Below are 21092 nucleotides of genomic sequence, written 5' to 3' on the forward strand. Positions count from 1 at the left end.
GGTGATGAGGGGCCCAAGGCCAGTGGTATGAGATTCAGTAAGACCAAGTGCTGGGTCCTGCCCTTGGATAACAACAACTGCAGGAAGTGCTACAGGCTTGGGGCAGAGCGGCTGGAAAGCTGCCTGGTGGAAAAGGATATGGGGGGGCTGAGAACCAGCTGAACATGAGCCAGTGTGTGCCCAGGTGGCCAAGAAGGCCAATGGCATCCTGGCTTGTATCAGCAATAGAGTGGCCAGCAGGACCAGGGCAGTGATTGTCCCCCTGTACTCAGCACTGATGAGACTGCACCTCGAGTCCTGTGTTCAGCTCTGGGCTCCTCATTACAAGAAAGACACTGAAGGGCTGGAATGAGTCCAGAGAAGGGCAACAGAGCTGGTGAAGGGTGTGGAGAGTTAAGTCACATGAGGCACAGCTGAGGAAGCAGGGGGTGTTTAGCCTGGAGTAAAAGGAGATTCACGGGTGACCTTATTGCTCTCTATAACTACCTGAAAGGAGGTTGGCCAGGAGGGTGTTGGCCTTTTCTGCCAGTTAACAAGTGATAGACAAGAGGAAATGGCTTCAAGTTGTGCCAGGAAAGGTTTATATTGGATATTAGGAAAAATTTCTTCACAGAAAGGGGTTTTTCCAGCGTTGGAACATGCCATGGAAGTGGTTGAGTCACCACCCCTGGAGGTATTTAAAAGATGTGTAGATGTGACCCTTTGGGACACAGCACCTCGAGTCCTGTGTTCAGCTCTGGGCTCCTCATTACAAGAAAGACACTGAAGGGCTGGAATGAGTCCAGAGAAGGGCAACAGAGCTGGTGAAGGGTGTGGAGAGTTAAGTCACATGAGGCACAGCTGAGGAAGCAGGGGGTGTTTAGCCTGGAGTAAAAGGAGATTCACGGGTGACCTTATTGCTCTCTATAACTACCTGAAAGGAGGTTGGCCAGGAGGGTGTTGGCCTTTTCTGCCAGTTAACAAGTGATAGACAAGAGGAAATGGCTTCAAGTTGTGCCAGGAAAGGTTTATATTGGATATTAGGAAAAATTTCTTCACAGAAAGGGGTTTTTCCAGCGTTGGAACATGCCATGGAAGTGGTTGAGTCACCACCCCTGGAGGTATTTAAAAGATGTGTAGATGTGACCCTTTGGGACACAGTCTAGTGTGTTTTAGATTAAAGGTTGGACTCAATTGTCTTAGATGTCTTTTCCAACCTAAATGATGCTATAATATTTAACACCAGTAATTCATATTACTCCTACCATTATGTGGTATTGGGAGAAGGATGGGGATGAATTCCAACTTTAGAACCAATGTTCTATGGAGTGCAGTCCCCTTTTTCTTAGTAGCCCAATTTGATTCAAATAATGCTTCAAGGCATGCTTTAAAAGCAGCAGGTTCTCAACTACATATGTCAGATTGCAACCAAGAATGAAATTTTATAACTCGTTGAAAAATAAGATCTGTGATGGAAAAACGTGACACACCCTTATGTATTGCATCCTGAATGAACCCAGTACAATAACAGAAACTAATAAAACTTGAGAGACACAAAGGACACGTCTGTAACAGCAAGACAGACTGATGGTGTGTGTGCTATGCTGCAGAGTTCTGGAGATCTTGACTTTTTAATCAGAATGCCTGGCTCATAGCCTTAGCAGCATGCCTTCTGCATGGCTGCATGGAAAACCAGCCCAGGATGTCCTTGAACAAAAAATAACATTGTTAAAAATCCCGCTTATTTTATGCTAGTTGTAACAATCAAAGCCCTTGAGCCCCAGGTCCCTGAAACATATAATCTTACACTCTTTAGTGCCCTGAGCATGGTCTGTTTCTCGGTGAGGGAAAGAAGCTGCAGCTCAGACACATAGAGCAAATGGAGCATAGGGGAACTAGGACTACAGTATTATCTAGGTACTTGAGTTCTGCTGGTTTTCAGAGTGTTAGGTTTCCTTATTATCAATGAGGATCTGAGTTTGGGTGATTTGCACATAGCCACACGAGAGAAATGACAGAAAGAGCAAACCTTGCTTCAGCAGTGCTGTTGTAGAGATTGTGTTTAAATTCTGTGCAACTGAGGGTCATATTAATCATAATCATATTATTTAATATTCCACTTTTGCCTTTCTCTTAGAGGGATGGTATAATGTACTTGTAATAGCTACATCTTTACGCCATTTAGCAGCTTATGCAGTTTAGCCAGGTGGATTGTAAAAAGAAATCAAGAATTAGAAAAAAAATCAAAAAACAAAGAACCCCCCCCAAAAAAAACCCACCAAAAACAAACAGACAAACAAAAAAAAACAAAAAACAAAAACAAAACAAAAAACCAACACCTAGCACATGCATCAAAATGGGCTTTAGAATTTCTTTGGGGTTTCTACATCTAAATGCAACCACGTACATTCTGAGCCACGCCTCCTCTCCTTCTAGCTCTTTATGATTTCTGTGTTTCTGTCACTCTAAAGCTTGAATCCCAAACTGCCTTATTCAGTACTCTCACTCCCTCTGGTGGCTCTAAAAGATTGCTTCCAGAGCTGCAAACAAACACTTCAGAAGAGACAGATTTCCTCTAATGTGCTGCAGATTTCCCTTTATGCACAAGCGTGCTTCATACATGGGATTAAAGAAGGAGTAAAAGAAAAGAAATTTAAAGAAAAGGAACTGGCATCCTAACTGGTTTAGGTACTCGAATGGAGTGAGATGGGTGGGTTGCAGCCCACCATCTGATCAGCAGTGTTTCCTTGTTTGATGGAATTTATGGCACGGTGCATTTGGAAATCGAACTGCTCACATAGCTCGTGCCAGATCTGCTCCCTGTGTGGGGAAATCTGGGCAAGCATCAGGAAAATCTGCAAGGTTCCCTCCACAAGCCTTCCAGCAGATTGTTTTGTCAGATGTTGGCCACCCTGCAGATAAAGCCTCAGGCTCTGTAGATCTCTGAGGGTGCTGCCAAAACCCAGTCACCTCCTGTGTGTTGCTGGGGCTCTGCCCTCCCTCCCACCTCCTCACAGACTTTGTGGAGCAGAACCCAGCTCCCTGTATCTCCCTTTGGGCCCCCATGATCCTGCAAGGAGAGGATTTCGTAGTACCGAGCCTGCCTCAGGCAAAATACACTCTAAAATATCTTTTCCCAGAGGTCAAAACAGAGGATCCTTATGTCAAGAGGCAGTGTTCCTTTCTGTGCAAGTCTCTGCACAGAGCAACATGGACATCAATAGGTCAGGCATGCATAGGTCAGGCATGCAGGCAGACAGCCAGTGATGGAAAAAGCCTGCAATCTGAGATCTCTCTGCTTCTGTCTGTGATGGGCAGACAGCCCTTACAAAGGACAAGGTTTGACAAAAGAAATAAGTTATTTGTCTAAAAGAAAAGCTGTTCTTTCCATGCCCTTTTATGCTATAGAACAGATTATGAGGAGGGGAAGTCCTTTGACATTCCTTTAAGTATTTCCCATACAGCTCTGTTGCTTCATATATTTAATTTTTCTTATTGAGGCATTTGAAAATGAGTATATCCTGAGGCCCTGAACCCTTTCCTGTGTCTGAAACAGAGCGAGACACTTTCTCACTGCTGACCAACATGCAGGACCTGCTAGCCCAAGTCTCAGCATGTGCACAGCTCCTATCAAAGATCGGGGCTTAGTGCCCAGGGCTCTCCAAATCTGAATATTAGATTCCAAATCCACCATGTGGATCCTGTTAACTCCACACTGAGAAAGAATACCAGAGCTCAGAGTGATAATCTGTAATGAGCCTAACCCAAAATCCCCAGCCAAAGCAGCTGTGACCTCTGAAGGAGCTCAGACCCAGATCCAGACTTCTGTGACTTACCCCAGCTCCACAGGCTGTGCATGCAACATTAACACAACTCCAGTCCCAGGGGACAAAAGCAAACCACAGACTTGCTGATGCCCCAGCTGTGCTTGATTTACTGAAACTGGATTACAGGCTTTCCCTATCACAACTGGCTGTACCACTGGCATGGCTGGAAGCAAAGGACATGATTTGTTTTCTCCTGCAGTGTGCTAGCTAGTATGTTCCTGCTTATTTTCAATACTGTAAACCAAAGTAAAGCAAGGTTTGCTATTTACTCAAAAGCTGTTTCTCTGCAGAGTGAGAATGAGAACAAGAGCTTGATTACAGAAATCATTCTACTCCTCCTTCCCACTGGTCATCTCCTCACCCCTTCTTGTGCCAGTACCTCCAATTCTGCAGCTGTTTTCTGCTCCTTTACCTGGCAATGGGAAATGCTAAAATCACTCACTTCTTCAATTTTTCCTGCATGATATGAATCAACACCATCTAAACTATATTCATGTCTCTCTCAGTAAGTACAGCTGTGAGGAAGAGAACAAAACAAAACCAAATCTTCAAATAGAGAGGTGAAACAATGGTGAGAACAAGCCTCCTGCAAAGCTTTCAAGCCTGCTGTGTTTTTACTGATACAGACCCCTCTGTAAGCAGGATTTCTTACTGCTTCAGCATTTATAGTCTTGAGTGAAGGCACGGAGAGATCTGAGAGAAGTTGAGCTTCAGAACATTCTTGAACAGTTTCTTGGGCCGTAATTTTGGTTTAAGAGTTTTAGTTTTGTCTACAATGCATCTTCCATCCCTATTGCTGATGTTCTCTAAAAGCTAATCAACACAGCATTTTTTTGCTGTCCTCCAAAGATGAAGTGAGAAATCTGAATAGGTATCTGCACTTTAAATGCAGAGTGTAGACTTTGATCAAGGAACTCATTGCAGAAATTATGCATAGCTTAAAGGTCTCAAAAAATAGCGAAGTGGAAAGACTGAGAAGAAGGCCCATGTTAGATCCTCCTCGCCATCAGGTGCACCACTCACATCTGCCCAGGAGCACAACCTTACTTTGGTGCTACCCTTCCAGTGAAAAGCCTGTCCAGGGCTTGCCCACCTACCTTGAAGGAACAGGGACAGAAATGTTTCTCCTGTACACAACAGATTGACACAATACACTCCAAGAAGACATAACCACAGGTCAGGTCCTTACTTTGCCTTCAAAGGTTCAATCTCTTGTCTCTTTTCTCTGGTAAGAGTCAGGCTAAAATTGCTTTGGGAATAAGAGTTTTTGCTCTTGTAACCCTGTGGGGAAAAGATTAGGAAATCACAAGCCTCGTCTTATATATGTGAAAGCAGTCACGCTTCACTAACACATCACAGCGCTTTCTGAGAAGATGTGCAGTGGTTTTAGAAGTGTGCTAGATGGCACTGAGGGCTAGAGAGCCAAAACTGTGTATGCAGATCATTGCACCCACTGGAGTGTCCCTTGCACAGATCAGGTTATGCATGAATCATTTCTCCCCCCTGGTGAGCTATAAAGGGGGAGGCAGCCCAGGGAAACATCTGGGATCCACTGACCTACAGTTGCCATTTCTTAGGGATCTACATTAAACTTCCAGGCAGGAGACACTTTAAACAAAATACCCATCATATAACAAAGTCATGTATTAGATGTAATATATAGATGTAATTCCCTATGCCTTCCCACAGCACATGTGTGTGCACACATACCCACACACAGGTACACGTGCACAGTTCAGGATGGTGTGCATCCAGTTCAGCCTTCTTGCATCTTTGTATCCTTTCAGTTTTGCATCAGTGTGATTCTATCATAAATTACGTGGTTTTGAAACAAAAATGCTTCTACTGCTGCAATTTCTTCATTTTTTCCCATTACTGATTTTGTATGGGATATTTATTGCACTTTGTGTGGCATGGCCTTTCAGGAGAGAAATGTATGTTCCTTTGAGCCTGCCTTTTGTTAGAATACTACTCACTTTTCCTGTCTCATTCTTTTTCCTGTCTCATTCTTTATAATGGCTTGGGCTGAGCACAGCCCTTGATGGCTCCCCTGTAACTCAGATCCCCCCTCTGCCTGGTGGGATGCAAACTTGGAGCAGGTCCCAGGTTGTTTTGTTTCTGTTGGAAGACTTTTCCTGTTTGCCTTTGTCCTCCTCAAGGGGCTTTCTGCAGCCTCCTGCAATCTTGTTTGATTGTATTTCTAAGGCATGGGCAGTGCCCCAGGGTTCTGTGGTCAGGCTGGTGAATGTGTGTGTACAACTGGCTGCAGACCATTCTGCTCCATTCTCCAGGACAGTTCCACAGCTGCTCTTTTGTTTTGCCCTGAAAAAATGAGGGTAACAACACCTGTCTCTTCTGATAAGTGTGAAATTTTCCTGAAAATCCACCCTGTAGATCCAGTGCTACTGAAGACTTACATAACAACATGCTTTCTCCCAGCTGAATTAGATTTATAGGAAAACCTTTGTAAAAACCAAGAAATTTCTTCCTAAGGTGAAACACTTTGAGAAAGCGAATCTAGTTTGGGGGATTGCTGGCAAAGCTACATATAGGTGCATCCTTTGAATTGCAGCTGCAGACAACAAAGTCCTAATTTCCTATGAAGAGCCCACGTTAGATCATTTCGGATCTGTCTGCTCAGTGAAACTCCCACACAGAAAAAAGGAGAGGCTTTTCACAGTACCTTGAGAGCAGTTGTTGCACAGATGATGCATCCTCCGAGGAGGCAGCTGTAGCTGTAAAGGAGATGAACTCCAGAGCTGAACTCTTTGCTGTGTTACCAGAGTCATATGGGAATGCTGCTTGGAGCTGAGGAGCTGTGCTGCCACAGGGAAGCAGAGTCACGCCCAATTCAAGGCTTCTGATCTTAAATATCACAGTTAAACCTAACAGCAGTTCAGAAGCTGCAAACTGCTAAATAAAAGCTAATTTTAAGTACTTCCCCTTTACTAAAATAGCCCATATTCCATTTACCGAACAAATCTCGTAAGAAAATTGGAAAAGCAGAGCAAAACCCATAGTGTTTGGGCAATACACATACATAGTGCACAAAAATTATGTACAAACTACATTACCAAGGAAAGTCTATACAGCTCATTTGACACTTAAGTAATCAGCTCTAGGAAAATATTGTTGTAAAGTGAATGAATTTTTCAAATTAAAATATTAGTTTTTGCCGACTTGACACAGAAGCATTGCATCCCATTTTGGAAGAAAACAATAAATAGTCTTAAGATGTTTGAGGATTTCTTTTTTGGAGGGACAAGATAAGAAGCTTAGGCTGCCACCACTTTGGAATGCAGGAGGGAAAGGCAAGTTTCTGGTAGCTGCAGTCATGAACTGGAGTATTCGCCCCAAAAGTTTGCTGTCTGGGAACAAGGAATAGATGCAGCTGGATACAGACCAAACTTCACAGACAGCAGCACAATGTTGTCTGTGTGTCAATACTATGAAATCTGTTTCCATCAGCAGATGAGACTCCTTAGCCTGGTGCATCGTTATCGCTCCAACCTCTTCCAAGTCTGACCAACACCAGAGTCAAGGAAGACCTACTTGGAAATGGTCAAAGAATCACAGAATCGTAGGATCATTTAGGTTGGAAAAGACCTTCAAGATCATCGAATCCAACCGTTAACCCAGCACTGCCAAGTCCACCCCCAAATTGTGTCCCCAAGTGCCACATCTACAATTTTTTTTAATACCTCTGGGGATGGCCACCATTTCCCTGAGCAGCCTATTCCAATGCTGGACAAATCTTTCCATTAAGAAATTTTTTCTAGTATCAAATCTAAACCTTTCCTGGCACGACTTGAAGCCATTTTCTCTTGTCCTATTGCTTTATTATTTGGGAGAAAAGACTAAACCCCACCTCACTGTGGGGTATGCCCAGCCCCTGCCCTGGAGGGGTCTCTGCTGAGATAAGAGATTTTGCAATCGCCCAGCAGGACTCCCTGGAAAGGCAACCACTTCTTTGGTCACGGCAAGAAAAGACAGACCCACAATCCTTTAGGAGACCCTATGCAGATCCTTTGTAACCCATTGGCCTTTACCTATCCCAGATCCTTTGTAACCCATTGGCCTTCACCCATCCCGTGTATCCCTATAAAAGCAAAGGCCTCTGCCCCTGTGGGAGGGAGCTCTCGTCCCTGGCTCCCCCCTTCGCCGGAGGGGACCCACAATAAAGCTGCCTTCGTGCGGAACCAGCCACACGAGCCTCTCGTCTCTCTCTGGTCTGGCTTGGCCTGGAGGCTGCCCTGCAGAGCTGAGCTGAAATCACGAGCTGATATCACTAAAGAGCTGACAGCCCCTGCAAGGGCTTCTCTGCCAGCAGCTGAGGGAAGACACCGGGCCTCAGGAAGGTGATTCCTTTCGGGACCATCTCCCTGGGCCGGTCACCTCTTCCTGGGTCAGAGCCACCAGCTGTAATACCTCACCACAACCTCCTCTCAGGTACTTGTAGATAGTGATAAGATCTCCATCAAGCCTCCTTTTCTCCAGGCTAAACACCCCCAGCTCCCTCAGCCACTCCTCATAGGATTTGTGGTTTGGACCTTTCACCAGCTTTGTTGCTGTTCTTTGGATACACTCTGGCACCTCAATGACTTTCTGGTAGTGAGGTGCCCAAAACTGAGCACAGTACTCGAGGTGTGGCGTTTGTATCACCAACAAAAGCCTCAGCACTGGCTCAGGAGACTTACAGCTGTGGGATGTGGTCTTGAACATCTGCAAAAGTTGTGTCTTCTTTCTTCTCATGGGAAGCTGTGCCTATTTGGTTACAACATCCTGCACGAAATAAAACTGAAAGCCCAAGCAATTCTGCAGCCTGCACTAAGCTTTCACTAGTGTAGCTGTCCCCAGGGAGGGGGAGAGAAGCAGAAGAAGTAAATTACCCTACTGGAATTCATTCTGTACTTGCCACATGCTTAAAATTCAGCTTTTCTGTCTGGGTATTTTCATAAGCAATGAGGTTGCAGACATAGCATTTTTCATCATATTTCCCCTGCTTTGGAGTACATGACATGCACTGTCTTTATGGCTGAATAAAAGGTCATGACTGGCCAGCTGGTAATACAAAATGCATTTTTACACTAATGGAAAGGTATTCTAGCTTTTTTTCCTATTGCACTGACTGCATATTTACATAAACTCTACATCTGTTTAGTTAAGTTAAGCCAGGGGGTGATGATCTTTGTCTTTACGAAAGAGCTGATTTAATTTTATTGAATAAAGCTTTCCATTTAGAAGATCAAAGTCAGTGAAGCCCCCTGAAGCAACAACTCAAAAGTTTCTTCAACTATTTGAATTAATAAAATAGGGTAACTGGGACTAAAAAAGCAGGAAAAAGAAAAAAAGAAAATAAAAACTCCTTGGGGGCTTTGTTTATCCTGAACTTGGAGAGAGACATTTTTCCTTTTAACAAAGTCCCATTGAGTGTCCAGACTCTCCTGCCTCTGAAAAGGCAGGAATTGATAGCAGAGGCAGCATGCACAGTTTTAAACAAATTTCTGAAAGGTGGTAATATTATGGGGAAAAGACATAAGATACAGCACAGTGAAGAAAACCTAGTGAAGAACTGGCCTCTCTAGCTGCCATGTGCCAGTTCCAGGCACTAGTGAACTCCTACTTGATAAGATATCAGTTTTTATATAAAATTTCTTCATAACTATACAGAAAATAATGATAAAAATCATGAGTTTCAAACTGTAGCTGTAGTGGAGATAAATATTTCATGTTTTCTGAAAGAGCCTGCATGTTGCCTCCTAGCATCTGACTTTGGGGAAATTGTCTTGAAAACTTTTATTTTTGGGAGAATGGCTGAACACCTGCCTTACATTTCACTGCAGGAGTTTGGTATTCGCTTGCAAGTAGCGTCCTCACCTCCCAGACTGACAGCAGCACTCACTACTGATACACTGGGTGAGCCCCATGGCTACACCTCATGCTATGACAGGATGGGGTCAAGCATGCACAAAATCCACTCTTTGCACCTGTCCTGAGGTTATATCTGCCAGGTAGCCCAGGAACATGGACCTGGCCCCAAAGTCCGTTTTAACTCCAAGGAAACCTTTTCAAGAGATCTGTGTTGCTTCTACCTCTCTTCTACACAATGCATCCACATTAGCACTTCAGCTTGGATCAGCAGTGCTGTGGCAGTGTTCCTCCTGACCACCCATCCTTATCAAGCTTTGCTTCACGTGCTAGAACAGTCCTGGCATCTATCAACTGGACTCCATCCAGACAAAAGCCAAACAAAAACGATCTGGTGTAGGAGCACACTTACTGCACTACAGCTGCTAACATGAGGCCAGTCAATGTGACCAGATTAGAGCTGGTCTAAAATAAATCTCTGAAATACACAGAGGGCACACACTGGGTCCCCTGTGCCAGCTCCTCTGTGCTACAGATTGTCCCTACTTGTTCCAGGCCACCTGCTAATGTAGACACAACCCAAAGAACTGCACTGCTGCTTTCTAAGCCTCTCACTGCTTAAATGGGTGAATGGTGCCATTTTAGGCACCATATGGTATCCCTGCAGGCCTCCAGCTGCCACTCTGCAGATTAACAGCTCAACCAAATGTCTCGTGTCATATCTGGCAGCCCCACGCAAGCATCTCAGATACCTTAGGGAGACTAACTGCTGTGGATGTCTATGTTTAGACAACTGAATACCATTTTATTTTAGCATCTATTCCCCTCTAGACCAAAAAAATTGAAGCAAAAGAGATTAAAGAGGAGAAAGAAAATGCTTGAAATACTATGATGTGTTCTATGAAATAAAATACATTATATAGCATAAACAAAATAATAAAAATAGCATTTATTGTAAAATTCCCTCATTTAAAACTATTTTTTTCATAAACTAAAAAGTATACAAAGCTTAATCTGACAGCAACAAAAGTATTGCTTTGTCCTTCAAGAAACAGATGAATTTTACAAATTGCATTTATTGTTCAGCAAGGGCTAAATTCACTGGCTTTAACAGAATAATTGCAAAGCTTGAGATTCAGTTTCTATTTGTATAACTTACTGGCCTAATGCCCCAGATGCTCTGGGGACTGTAGCATCAGAGTCTTTGCAGGACCATGTCCTAAAGCTAGTAAATCAATAAATTATCAAATTACTAATTTTGCTGGGATAGTAATAAAAGAAACAGGCTTTGGCAAGTTTCCTTTCCTGAGGGTGACTGACAGAGAGCAGTCCTTGTCTGTACCAGCAAACTCCTGGCATCCAGCATGGGCTGGCTGCAGGTAAGCAGGGATGCTCCCTGGGCTGACCACACTCAGGACTGCTTGGCAGAGGCCGCTGGCCACGGGTCAGCACTGTGCCATGGCTTAACCTGCCAGTCTTACACAGCAAAGACTGTCCAAAGCAGAAGAAAAACACATTTACCTGCCAAGGAACAGCCTAAATTTCTGAATCTGCATGGAAATACTTGGAGATTACAAGCCTTTCAAACACTTGAACAAAAATCCTGACCTCTTGTGGCCATCAAAGTGTCCAGGAAAAGTTTCTGTGAGTTTCTAACCCAGGTGATGCTCTTGCTGGGTATGGGATGGCCATTTGTGCATTCCTGCTGCTCCTCTCCCAGACCTGCCTGTGTACTAGGAGGCATCGACAAACCTTTGACAAACATTTGAACATCTCTCTGGGTCCAGAGGAAGTCACAAATGTGATCAGAGGGCTGAAGCACCTCTCCTACAAAGGCAGGCTGAGAGAGTTGGGGCTGTTCAGCCTGGAGAAGTGAATGCTTTGGGGAGACCTTAAAGCAGCTTTCCAATACCTAAAAGAGTCTTATAAAGAAGAGGGAAGATAGTGACAGGACAAGGGGAAATAGTTTTAAACTAAAAAAGGGGAGATTTAGGTTAGATATTAGGAAGAAATTCTTTACTGTGAGGGTGTTGAGGCACTGGAGCAGGCTGCCTAGAGAAGTTGTGGGTGCCTGATCCCTGGAAGTGTTCAAGTCCAGATTGAATGGGCCCCTGAGAAACCTGATCTAGTGGATGGTATCCCAGCCCACAGCAGGGGGTTTGGAACTAGATGATCCTTAAGGTCCCTTCTAACCTAAGACTTTCTGTGATTCTGTGATTTGTTCTGAATGTAAAAGTGCAGTCCTTTTAGACACTGTGGACAAAAATCTGGCAGAAATGCCACAGAAATGGGAAGCATGGGAGTGATTCCGCACATTAATATCCTGCACATGGCACACAGCTTCTTGCAGACCTTTAATTCTAACAAAGATGTGAGAAAGGGAATGTTGGTTTTGTCTACCTTTCTCTGTTGTTCTCCTAGTCTGCATCAGTAGCTTTGGGCTATAGAAAAACTTAGACTATGAATATATTCTGCACGTGTGTAATTAACAATGTCTGATGTCAATTTTTGCAGGTATATATATTATCAGCACCATTTCAAATACAAAGCTACACTTGTAAGAACTCAGCATCAAAACCCAGAAAGTCTGGCTTCATGTGCAAGTTTGCGTGCGGGGCTCAGGACTGCTGAACAACGAATCAATATGATTTCACAAAAGCCATTTATTGTTTACATTGCACTCTACTTATGCATTTTGCAACCACTGTACACGTGCTCACACACTACTTGATTGGTCCCTCTACCTTGTCCACGCGCTCTGCACGCACTTTTCAGAAAATGTCACTGGTTCTAGTCCCGTGTGGCACAGTCCTTCTCTATTTCTTGCTGTCTTGGTATTCTGCTTCTCAGCTTCTTCTTTCCCAGTTTAGTGCAGTTTGCATTTCAGTAACCTTGATGAATTCCTGAGGGCTCTGACAAGAATAACTGAAGATGGTTTGGCTGGGGCACACTAACAGGGTTCAAATACATTACAACATTTGCGTAAGGAGAAAAGGCCAGTGGAGTTTCTTAGGCCCGGTTATCTTTTACCTACACAATGTTTAGGACAGTCACATATTTGCACCCTGATCATTCCTATGCAGTGGTGTCTTCTGGATGAGAATTTCCTCTATCCAGGACTGAATACATGAATGCTTTATAATTTCTAAAATAATTGGAGCACCTACAAGTGTGCATTTTCAGTCTGCATGTATGGCAAATCCAAAGGCTGCTGAAATACAAATAATATACAAAACACAACAGCATCTATTTCTAGGATTTATAAATTTATAGAATGTATAAATTATATAATATATTAATAACATACTCAAAACCATTAAACAGTGTATGAATAAAATGTATTTTAGAAGTTTTTCTTTCTATCACCGTGTATATACAGACGGGATATAGGAATTACAGTACTGAGTATATTTTTATTTAGAAGATAGATTCATTGATAATTGCACTTGCTTAAAACAGGAAAGTAAATAAGTGTTTTAAGTCAAATTTACCTTTTAGTTTGGTTTTTTTTTTCTGAAACCGCAGCTTAATTTCTGACCTCACAAAGGCTTATCCATAAGTTTAGCTTTATACTTAAGAGTTACAATAGTGAAACTAATGTATGTAAAAAATAAGCCTTTGCAGACCTGAAGTCTTGATGTAGCCTGCTTCCACATCCAACCTGTACAAACACCCACTCAAGAAAGAAAAGTGAAAAGGTGCAATCATTGCCATTGCTCAGAATTTCTGCAGTTTTTCATTTCTCATTCTCTCAAAAGAACACTAGTTCACATTAAAAATATTAATAGGACAGAGAAAAATTTTTGTAAAAAATATTTTAGTGATCATTTCTAAGTTTTTAATTTCAGGTTCCGCTCAGGTCTCTGTTTCTCATTTGCTGGCATTGTCAGGTTTCCCTCTGAAAATAATTGATATTTCAGTTGCATATATAAACAGGCTTGGACTTTATTACTTAGAGCCCTTGGTGTTTACTGGCACTCATTTACAACATGTTTTTTTCCAAGATGCCCATCACAGCAACAGCTGCTCATCCTCTATTCCAAAAAAACAGCACTGGGCCACTGGATTTTCTGTTCCTAAATGTTATGACATTTAATTACAATGAAATGTCATTTTATTGTTTTAGTGCTGATGATATTTCAGCATCTCCTTGGGCATCTAATGCTCCTGATGCAGTCCAGCAAATTTTGGTACACAATAGATTCAGGAACAGGTTCTCCTGGTGATGAAGATGCATCATGATAGCATCTCAAAATGTCCTGGTGTCAGAGAGCACTCTGAGGTACTTCGTACATGACAGTAGTATGTTTGTTTCTTTACTAACAATGCTGAATGATGTGAGTAGCATTTTGCCTTATACAGAAAAGTACAGTAGCAACCACAAAACAGATAACCTGCACAGATTACTGGTGAAAGAATAAAATAGTATTTCTGTAAGGCAAAATGCATCACTGTGCATTTCCAGGTACCAAAACCAGTGGGGCAATAAAAAGTATCTTTTAAGTGCTACTACACAAAAGTTGCTTTCAGAAAGCACAGTGTTTCTTAATTAGCTGTAGCACTGTCTTGAGAACCTCTTCTTTGGAGGGGCTGGCATCAACCTCTTGGCATGCAGGATTCACCATCCTTCTGTATGACTCTTCAACTCTATTTAAAACAAAACAAGAGAAATTAAACTTCAAAAGGCAGGCATATGAAATGGCATTAGTCATCAGTCTCAGAAGACATTGCTTGCACTGCAGAGACAGAGGATAGAAAATCTAATATGAAGATAAGAATGACATCTACTGCAAAGAGCAATAAACCATTAGTAACTATTACAATGTAAATCTCAAAGCATATAGTTTCCTTGACATTGATTTCCAAAGCTCCAGCCACTTTAACATGGCATGGCATAAAGGCTTATCACTGTATACAGTCTGGTATAGCAGTAGAGTGGACAGTCTGCTCCTAGCACCTGAATTAATTTTTTCAGTTTCTGCTAAGGTATCTCTGAACTATTTGGCATTGCATTGTGTAGGTGTGCTCATTGACTGATCTCAGCTTTGACTCACTGGATTACAGAGTTGACATATCATTCAACCTCTTCCTCTGATCAACTAACTGGATAAATAAAAGGATGAAATACAGGATGAAAACCTCCTCACTTAGGCTATAAGCGTAATGCAGAACTCTCTCACATTTAGCCTTTGAGGGTGTGAATGAGGATGTGAATATTATTTTCTATGTTCCCATAATGCCATTCAGGATGGAAGTCACAAGACAAATCAATGAAGATTTTGGATGTTCTCATATTTAGATTGACATAATTAGCAGGTGGAAATAACTAAGGGCTTTCTGACAAGAATAAGTAACAGAATTAAAACATAAAAGCTTCTTAAATGTCAGTGTGTCCCCTAGCTAACTCATCCCTCTGCAGGTCCCTCTATATGAGCTCTGTGTCCACAGAATTTCTGTCAAAATTAGGCAATCACAGAATCATAGAATCGTAGAATGTTTCTATGGAATGGACTCTAAAGACCATCTAGTCCCAACCCCTCTACCATGGGCAGGGACACCTCCCACCAGACCAGGTTGCTCAAGGCCTTATGCAACCTGGCTATGAACACTGCTAGAGTTGGGACATCCACAGCATCTCTGGGCAACCTGTTTCAGTATCTCACAACCCTCACAGTTAAAAATTTCTTCCTAATAGCTAACTTAAATTTCCCCTCTTTCCATCTGTATCAATTACTCCTTGTTCTATCTCTACAGTTCCAGGTGAAGAGTCCCTCTCTGGCTTCCCTGTAGGCCCCTTCAGATACTGGAAGATTGCTATGCGGTGTCCACTCAACCTTCTCTTCTCCAGGCTGAACAGTCCCAACTTTCTCAGTCTGTCTTCATAAAGGAGGTGCTCCAGTTCTCTTATCAACTTTGTGACCCTCCTCTGAACTTGCTCCAACAGTTCCATGTCCTTCCTATGTTGGGGACACCAAAACTGGACTCACCACTCCAGGTGGGGCCTCACAGGAGCAATGTACAGGAGGAGAATCCCCTCCTTCAACCTGTTGGCTTTTGATGGTGCATCAACCAGCACCCCCAAATCTTTCTCTGCAGGGTGCTCTCAATCACTTCTCCGTCCAACCTGTAGATGTGCTTGGGATTGCCATGACCCAGATGTAGGACACTGTCCTTCCCTTTGTTGAATTTCATGAGGTTTGCACAGGTCCACCTCTCAAACCTGTCCAGGTTCCTCTGGATGGCATCCCTTCCCTCCAGCATGTCCACTGCACCACACAGCTTGGTGCTGTCAGCAAATCTGCTGAGGGTGCACTTGCTTCCACTGTCCATGTCACCAAAAAGATGCTGAATAGTATCAGTCCCAATAGCGACCCCAGGGGACACCGCTTGTCGCTGTTTCCCATGTGGACAATAAGCCATTGACCACAACTCTTTGTGTGCTGCCATCCAGCCAGTTCTTCATCCACTGAATGGTCCATCAATCAAATCCACGTCTCTCCAATTTGAAGATGAGGATGTCATGTGGGACATTGTCAAATACTTTGCAGAAGTCCAGGTAGGCTTTGTCAGTTGCTCTGCCCTATCCACCAATGTTGAATTTGTCAAGCAAAATCTCCCCTTTGTAAAGCCATGTTGGCTGTTGCCAGTGACTATTTTTAAGGTATATCATCACCAGAAATTTAAAACACTAGAGGTAGATTTCAGCCTTGCTTGTAGATATGGAAACCAATATTCAGGTGTCTCTGCTGAGGTATCTACACAAACACTGGGTATTTAAGTTTCCACCTTAAACAAAGACGATCTAATCAATACACTGGCAGAGCCTAGACAGCAATTCAGCACCCTCTAAAGTAGGATACCTAGGGTGACATTCAGTTGCTTAAGTTAATGCACCTAGTACTGCTTGAGATGCTCTGGACTATCATTTAGCTTCCAGTTCCTAGCCCAGAAAGTCTCCACAGGTTCTGCATCACATCTGTCACGCTCATATCAAAAGGCTTTAGATACTGAAGTTTAGATCACTGAGCTCCAAATGAGTGGTGAGGTGAATCACTTTGAAGGCTCCACTGAATGTATTGACTATACTGGTACCTGAGACACTTTGCATAACTAAGGAAATCTACAAGAGGACATTTAAATTTTATTCTCTTAATCTGGAGCTCAATTCCAGAATTTCCTGGGGAAGCTGTGTGCTTCAACTTCTTGCCTCCCAGTCCTGGAACTTTTAGGTCTATCTCCTTCATGACCTCACTAAGAAAGGTGCTCAAATAAAAGCAGCAAAGCAAAATAGAAGTATTTGAACTCAAAGCTTCTTTACAGAACAATTAAATTCTACATCTGCATCTTTCAAACAGTTTCAATTAGACGTGACAGAATTTACTCTCCCTGTCAGCCATGAATCCTTTCCAAAAAAAAAACCCAAACCAAAAGCTTATACAAAGGAAAATCTTATCCCAATAATGTGAGAGGCACGTTTGTTATTGGTCCTACAGGAGCCAAGATTGCCTCCAGCCTCGTATTCCCCATTAAAGGGTACCTTTGGCGAAACAAATTGTTAGCTTCCAACTCAGCTTCCTCCTTTGTTTTCTGCAGCCCCCGATGCTGAAGTCTCCGGACTCGTTCGTCAGGGTCAACAGTCAGGAGAAAAACAAGATCAGGTTTAAGCAGATCTTCAGGCCACTGATACACTTCATCTTGAACTGGTGGAAGATCCTGGACTTCCCCACTTGTTTCAGTAGCAATTGTATAGGCAGCTGTGCTGTGCCAATATCTGTCAGGAAAACACCAAATGGAGGGAGAGAAATTTTAAAGAGGACACTAATTCTTCAGTAATGTAGGAGACAGTTGCCACTATAACAAGAAGTCATTAACAATGAGATAGGTGACACCATGGCTTTGAAGAGAAAACCAAGTAACAGTTCTGTGCTATCCATTATTTCTTAACAATGATATTGCTCGGTGCACTATTCAGAGCTAATGTGAATTGTTAATTAAAACATTATGCAAAGACTGTTCCAGATACTCCTGTCAAAAGAAAGTCTCCTCATATATTGAGACAGGTCAAAGAAGAGATACACTATATCTCAAAATACTTTACTCTGAGTCCCCTTTTTTGTGGTTCCTATCCTACTTCAAGAAACAGATTTGGTAGAGAACATGCAGTCTTCACAAACATGTGAATGAACACAGACATTACTAATGCTACCAATTTCACTTTCTTTAACATTCTCACCACTACAAGGCACTGTGTTTGATAGATTTCAGTGGATTTGAGGATGGTTGAAAATAGCACTCACATGCAAACAACTTTGTGTGTGTGTGTGTGTGTGTGTGTGTGTGTGTGTGTATGTGTGTGTGTGTGTGTATTGCAGCAGGAGGTTACAGTACACCTACTGAAATAAGCCAGAGGGTTCAAAGTGCATCTAGACTTTTTATTAAAAGTAATATTGTAAGCTGCCGACACAGTTAGTGAAAACCAGAAATAACGCAAACAAACCCAAAAAAGTGGGAAGCATATTTCTGGCTTTACATTCACAAAGAGTGAGTCTACCTAAAACTCAGTCATTCCAATCCACCCATATCTCAGACACGTCTTAGAGACAGCCATGACCAGCAGCCCACAGTTTCCTCTGGTTTGTCACAAAACAGTTTTAGCTCAGGATGCACAATCTGTGCCTCCACTATTCCTAACTGAAGATGTAAGAACTTTCTTGTGTCCTAAAGCTAGTTATGAGTATTACACTGACTGAAGTTCCCTATTTTTATGTTATAAGTGTTACTCTTTAGAAGACATAATGCTTATCTGACTCTCTGCAGAGTGCTTCCAAGAAACCCCAAAACAAGCTACAAAAAAACCCAAAACAAAACCCCTGAAGAAACACAATCACTGACTGCTTGTAACACTGAACAACTGTGTGATGGCACTGATATAAGAGGGCTTCTTAAGTACACAAACCTGTCTACGATCACAGGTGCCTGAGTGGATGCTTTTGCTATCTCTGAAGCCAGAATGTAGTTGCCCGCAGCATAAAATGCTCTTTTAACGAGTGTTGGCTCATCATCAAATACCATCCTCCACTGGCTGATGCAGGCTGGTGGGGACCGCAGCAGAACACCATTCAGGGTGTCCTTAACAGCCTGGGTCACCGTGGTTTTGCCTACATTTACAGAAGGAAAGATTTGTTATATTATTTACCAGATACACCTGAGTTTTAAAAACTGAAAAACGCTCCTGTCTGTTCATGTGGAGCACAGGTTCTGACATCTGAATATGTAACCTGAGTATCTTGTCATAAGGTTTCCAGCGGAAACTGATTCTGAGTCTGGTTGCAGGAATTCCTCCCCTTCCTGCTCTCTGGGCCTTCCAGTACTTCCTTTCACCAACTCTTAGCCTTCACTCCCTTAAATGCATTAACTGCATAGCAATTTCTCTGTATAGTCATGGCAATTACTCTATATATTCATTTATAATATTTTTCTAGGTTGCAATTTATGTTAATGTTGTCATGCTGGTCATCCAGTTCTTTCTTTTTATGGAGATTTTCAATTCTCTTTAACTGACAAGTCAGAAAGCAAAGCTATTCAGAGGCAAGTAATATTTCTCCCTGAGACAAACTGCTGTCAGTTTCCCAGACTACCACTATTTTAGTTCATTTATTTGAAAACTCTCCAGTAAAAGTATGTTTCATCATCTGCACAAGAAATTTAACTTTCAGTACTCCACTCTGTATTCTTTCATTTACATAGGTAAGAAATCAAACCACTGAATGTAAATTAACATACACTAATCTTTTACAAGTAAGGAAGAGAGATTGGCATTTATAATTACTAACTCCTTTTCTGTCACAGGAATCCAGGCTGGGTTTTTTTATTATTATTTTTAAGCCTTATTCCTGAACAAAAACCATAGCAGTTGCTCTTTTCAACAATTTCTCATCTGTAGTTCTTCAACCATACATTGCTCTTACCTGTGGCATCCAACCCCTCAAAAACTATGACGGGAAAACCTCCTTTTTTTTGGTGCTCTGGACATTTCTCCAGCAGGTCGAGTACTGCTTCAGCCTCTGGGATCCGTCCCGCACACTGCAAGGAGAGATCATGGAATCATAAAATGTCCTGGGTGGGAAGGGACCTTTAAAGACCATCCAGTCGAACCCCCACGCAGTGCACTGGGACATCCTAAACTAGATCAGGTCTCTCAGAGCCCTGTCCAATCTGACCTGGAATGTTTCAAGAGATGGGACATCCATCACCTCTCTGGGCAACTTGCGCCAGTGTTTCGCCACCCTCACCGTTAAAAACTTCTTCCTTACATCTGGTCAGAATCTGCCCTCCCTTATTTGAAACGATGACCCCTCGTCCCCCTTGGCACCCGCCCGTCGCACGGCGCTGAAGAGCCGAACGTCGGCCCCGCGGCCGCGGTGCTGACCTGGCGCAGGCGCTGGCGGAGGGCGCTGGCGGAAGGCGGCAGAGCGCGGACTACGGGCCGGGGGCCCGGTGACCCCGGGGCGCAGCGCCGCAGCATCGCCGGGCCCGGAGCCGGGAGCCGGGAGCCGGGAGCCGGGGGCAGAGAGCCGGGAGCCGGGGGCAGAGAGCCGGGAGCCGGGAGCCGGGAGCCCGGGGCAGGGAGCAGGGAGCAGGGAGCCGGGAGCCGGGAGCCGGGAGCAGGGAGCCGGGAGCCGGGGGCAGAGAGCCGGGATCCGGGGGCAGGGAGCCGGGATCCGGGAGCCCGGGGCAGGGAGCAGGGAGCCGGGAGGCGGGAGCCGGGAGCCGGGAGCAGGGAGCAGAGAGCCCGCAGCCGGGAGCCGGGAGCAGGGAGCAGGGAGCCGGGGGCAGAGAGCCGGGAGCCGGGGGCAGAGAGCCGGGAGCCGGGGGCAGGGAGCCGGGAGCCGGGGGCAGGGAGCCGGGAGCGGGGAGCCGGGAGCCGGGGGCAGGGAGCCGGGAGCAAGGAGCCCGGGGCAGGGGGCAGGGAGCCGGGAGCCGGGAGCCGGGAGCCGGGGGCAGGGAGCCGGGAGCCAGGAGCCGGGGGCAGAGAGCCGGGGGCGGGGAGCCGGGAGCAGGGAGCAGAGAGCCGGGAGCCGGGAGCCCGGGGCAGGGAGCAGGGAGCCGGGAGCAGGGAGCAGAGAGCCGGCAGCCGGGAGCCGGGAGCAGGGAACCGGGAGCCGGGAGCCGAGAGCCCGGGGCAGGGAGCCGGGAGCAGGGAGCAGGGCGCAGAGAGGCGGGCGGAGGCGGAGGAGGAGCCAGCCGGAAACGAAACTGGCCCGGCCGTCCGGGAAAGCGCCGGTCTCCGGGGTCCAGCCCGGAGCAAGGGGCAGCTCCTCGGAACGCCCTTCTGCCTTCCCCGCCCTGCGTCAGTGGCACCGGGATGAACGGGCTCGGTCCCGCGGGGAATGGCTCTGTGCGCGGATGGGCGCCAGC

General features: G+C 44.5%; 1 protein-coding gene across 1 annotated transcript; it reads right to left on the reverse strand.

The window, feature by feature from the left end:
• Positions 1 to 14186: 14186 nt before the first annotated feature.
• Positions 14187 to 20238, reverse strand: CMPK2 (cytidine/uridine monophosphate kinase 2). The gene is made up of 5 exons (XM_082277295.1): positions 20104 to 20238; positions 19643 to 19757; positions 18631 to 18832; positions 17212 to 17445; positions 14187 to 14321 (listed from the first exon to the last, which is right to left on the reverse strand). Exons 1-5 carry the CDS (start codon positions 20197 to 20199, stop codon positions 14201 to 14203), a joined length of 768 nt encoding a protein of 255 aa, XP_082133421.1. The 5' UTR covers positions 20200 to 20238; the 3' UTR covers positions 14187 to 14200.
• Positions 20239 to 21092: the final 854 nt, after the last annotated feature.

This window comes from Coloeus monedula (assembly GCF_965178545.1).
Source record: "Coloeus monedula genome assembly, chromosome: 2".
NCBI classification, from domain to species: Eukaryota; Metazoa; Chordata; class Aves; order Passeriformes; family Corvidae; genus Coloeus; species Coloeus monedula.

What these genes read in the sequence shown, in the direction of transcription:
- CMPK2 (XM_082277295.1), bottom strand. Translation starts at nt 20,199, where the DNA reads ATGCTGCGGCGCTGCGCCCCGGGGTCACCGGGCCCCCGGCCCGTAGTC. An exon ending in TCCGCCAGCGCCTGCGCCAG is followed by an intron (nt 19,758 to 20,103) that starts GTCAGCACCGCG and finishes CTCTCCTTGCAG; the next exon opens with TGTGCGGGACGGATCCCAGA. An exon ending in GCACCTGTGATCGTAGACAG is followed by an intron (nt 17,446 to 18,630) that starts GTTTGTGTACTT and finishes TTTTCCTGACAG; the next exon opens with ATATTGGCACAGCACAGCTG.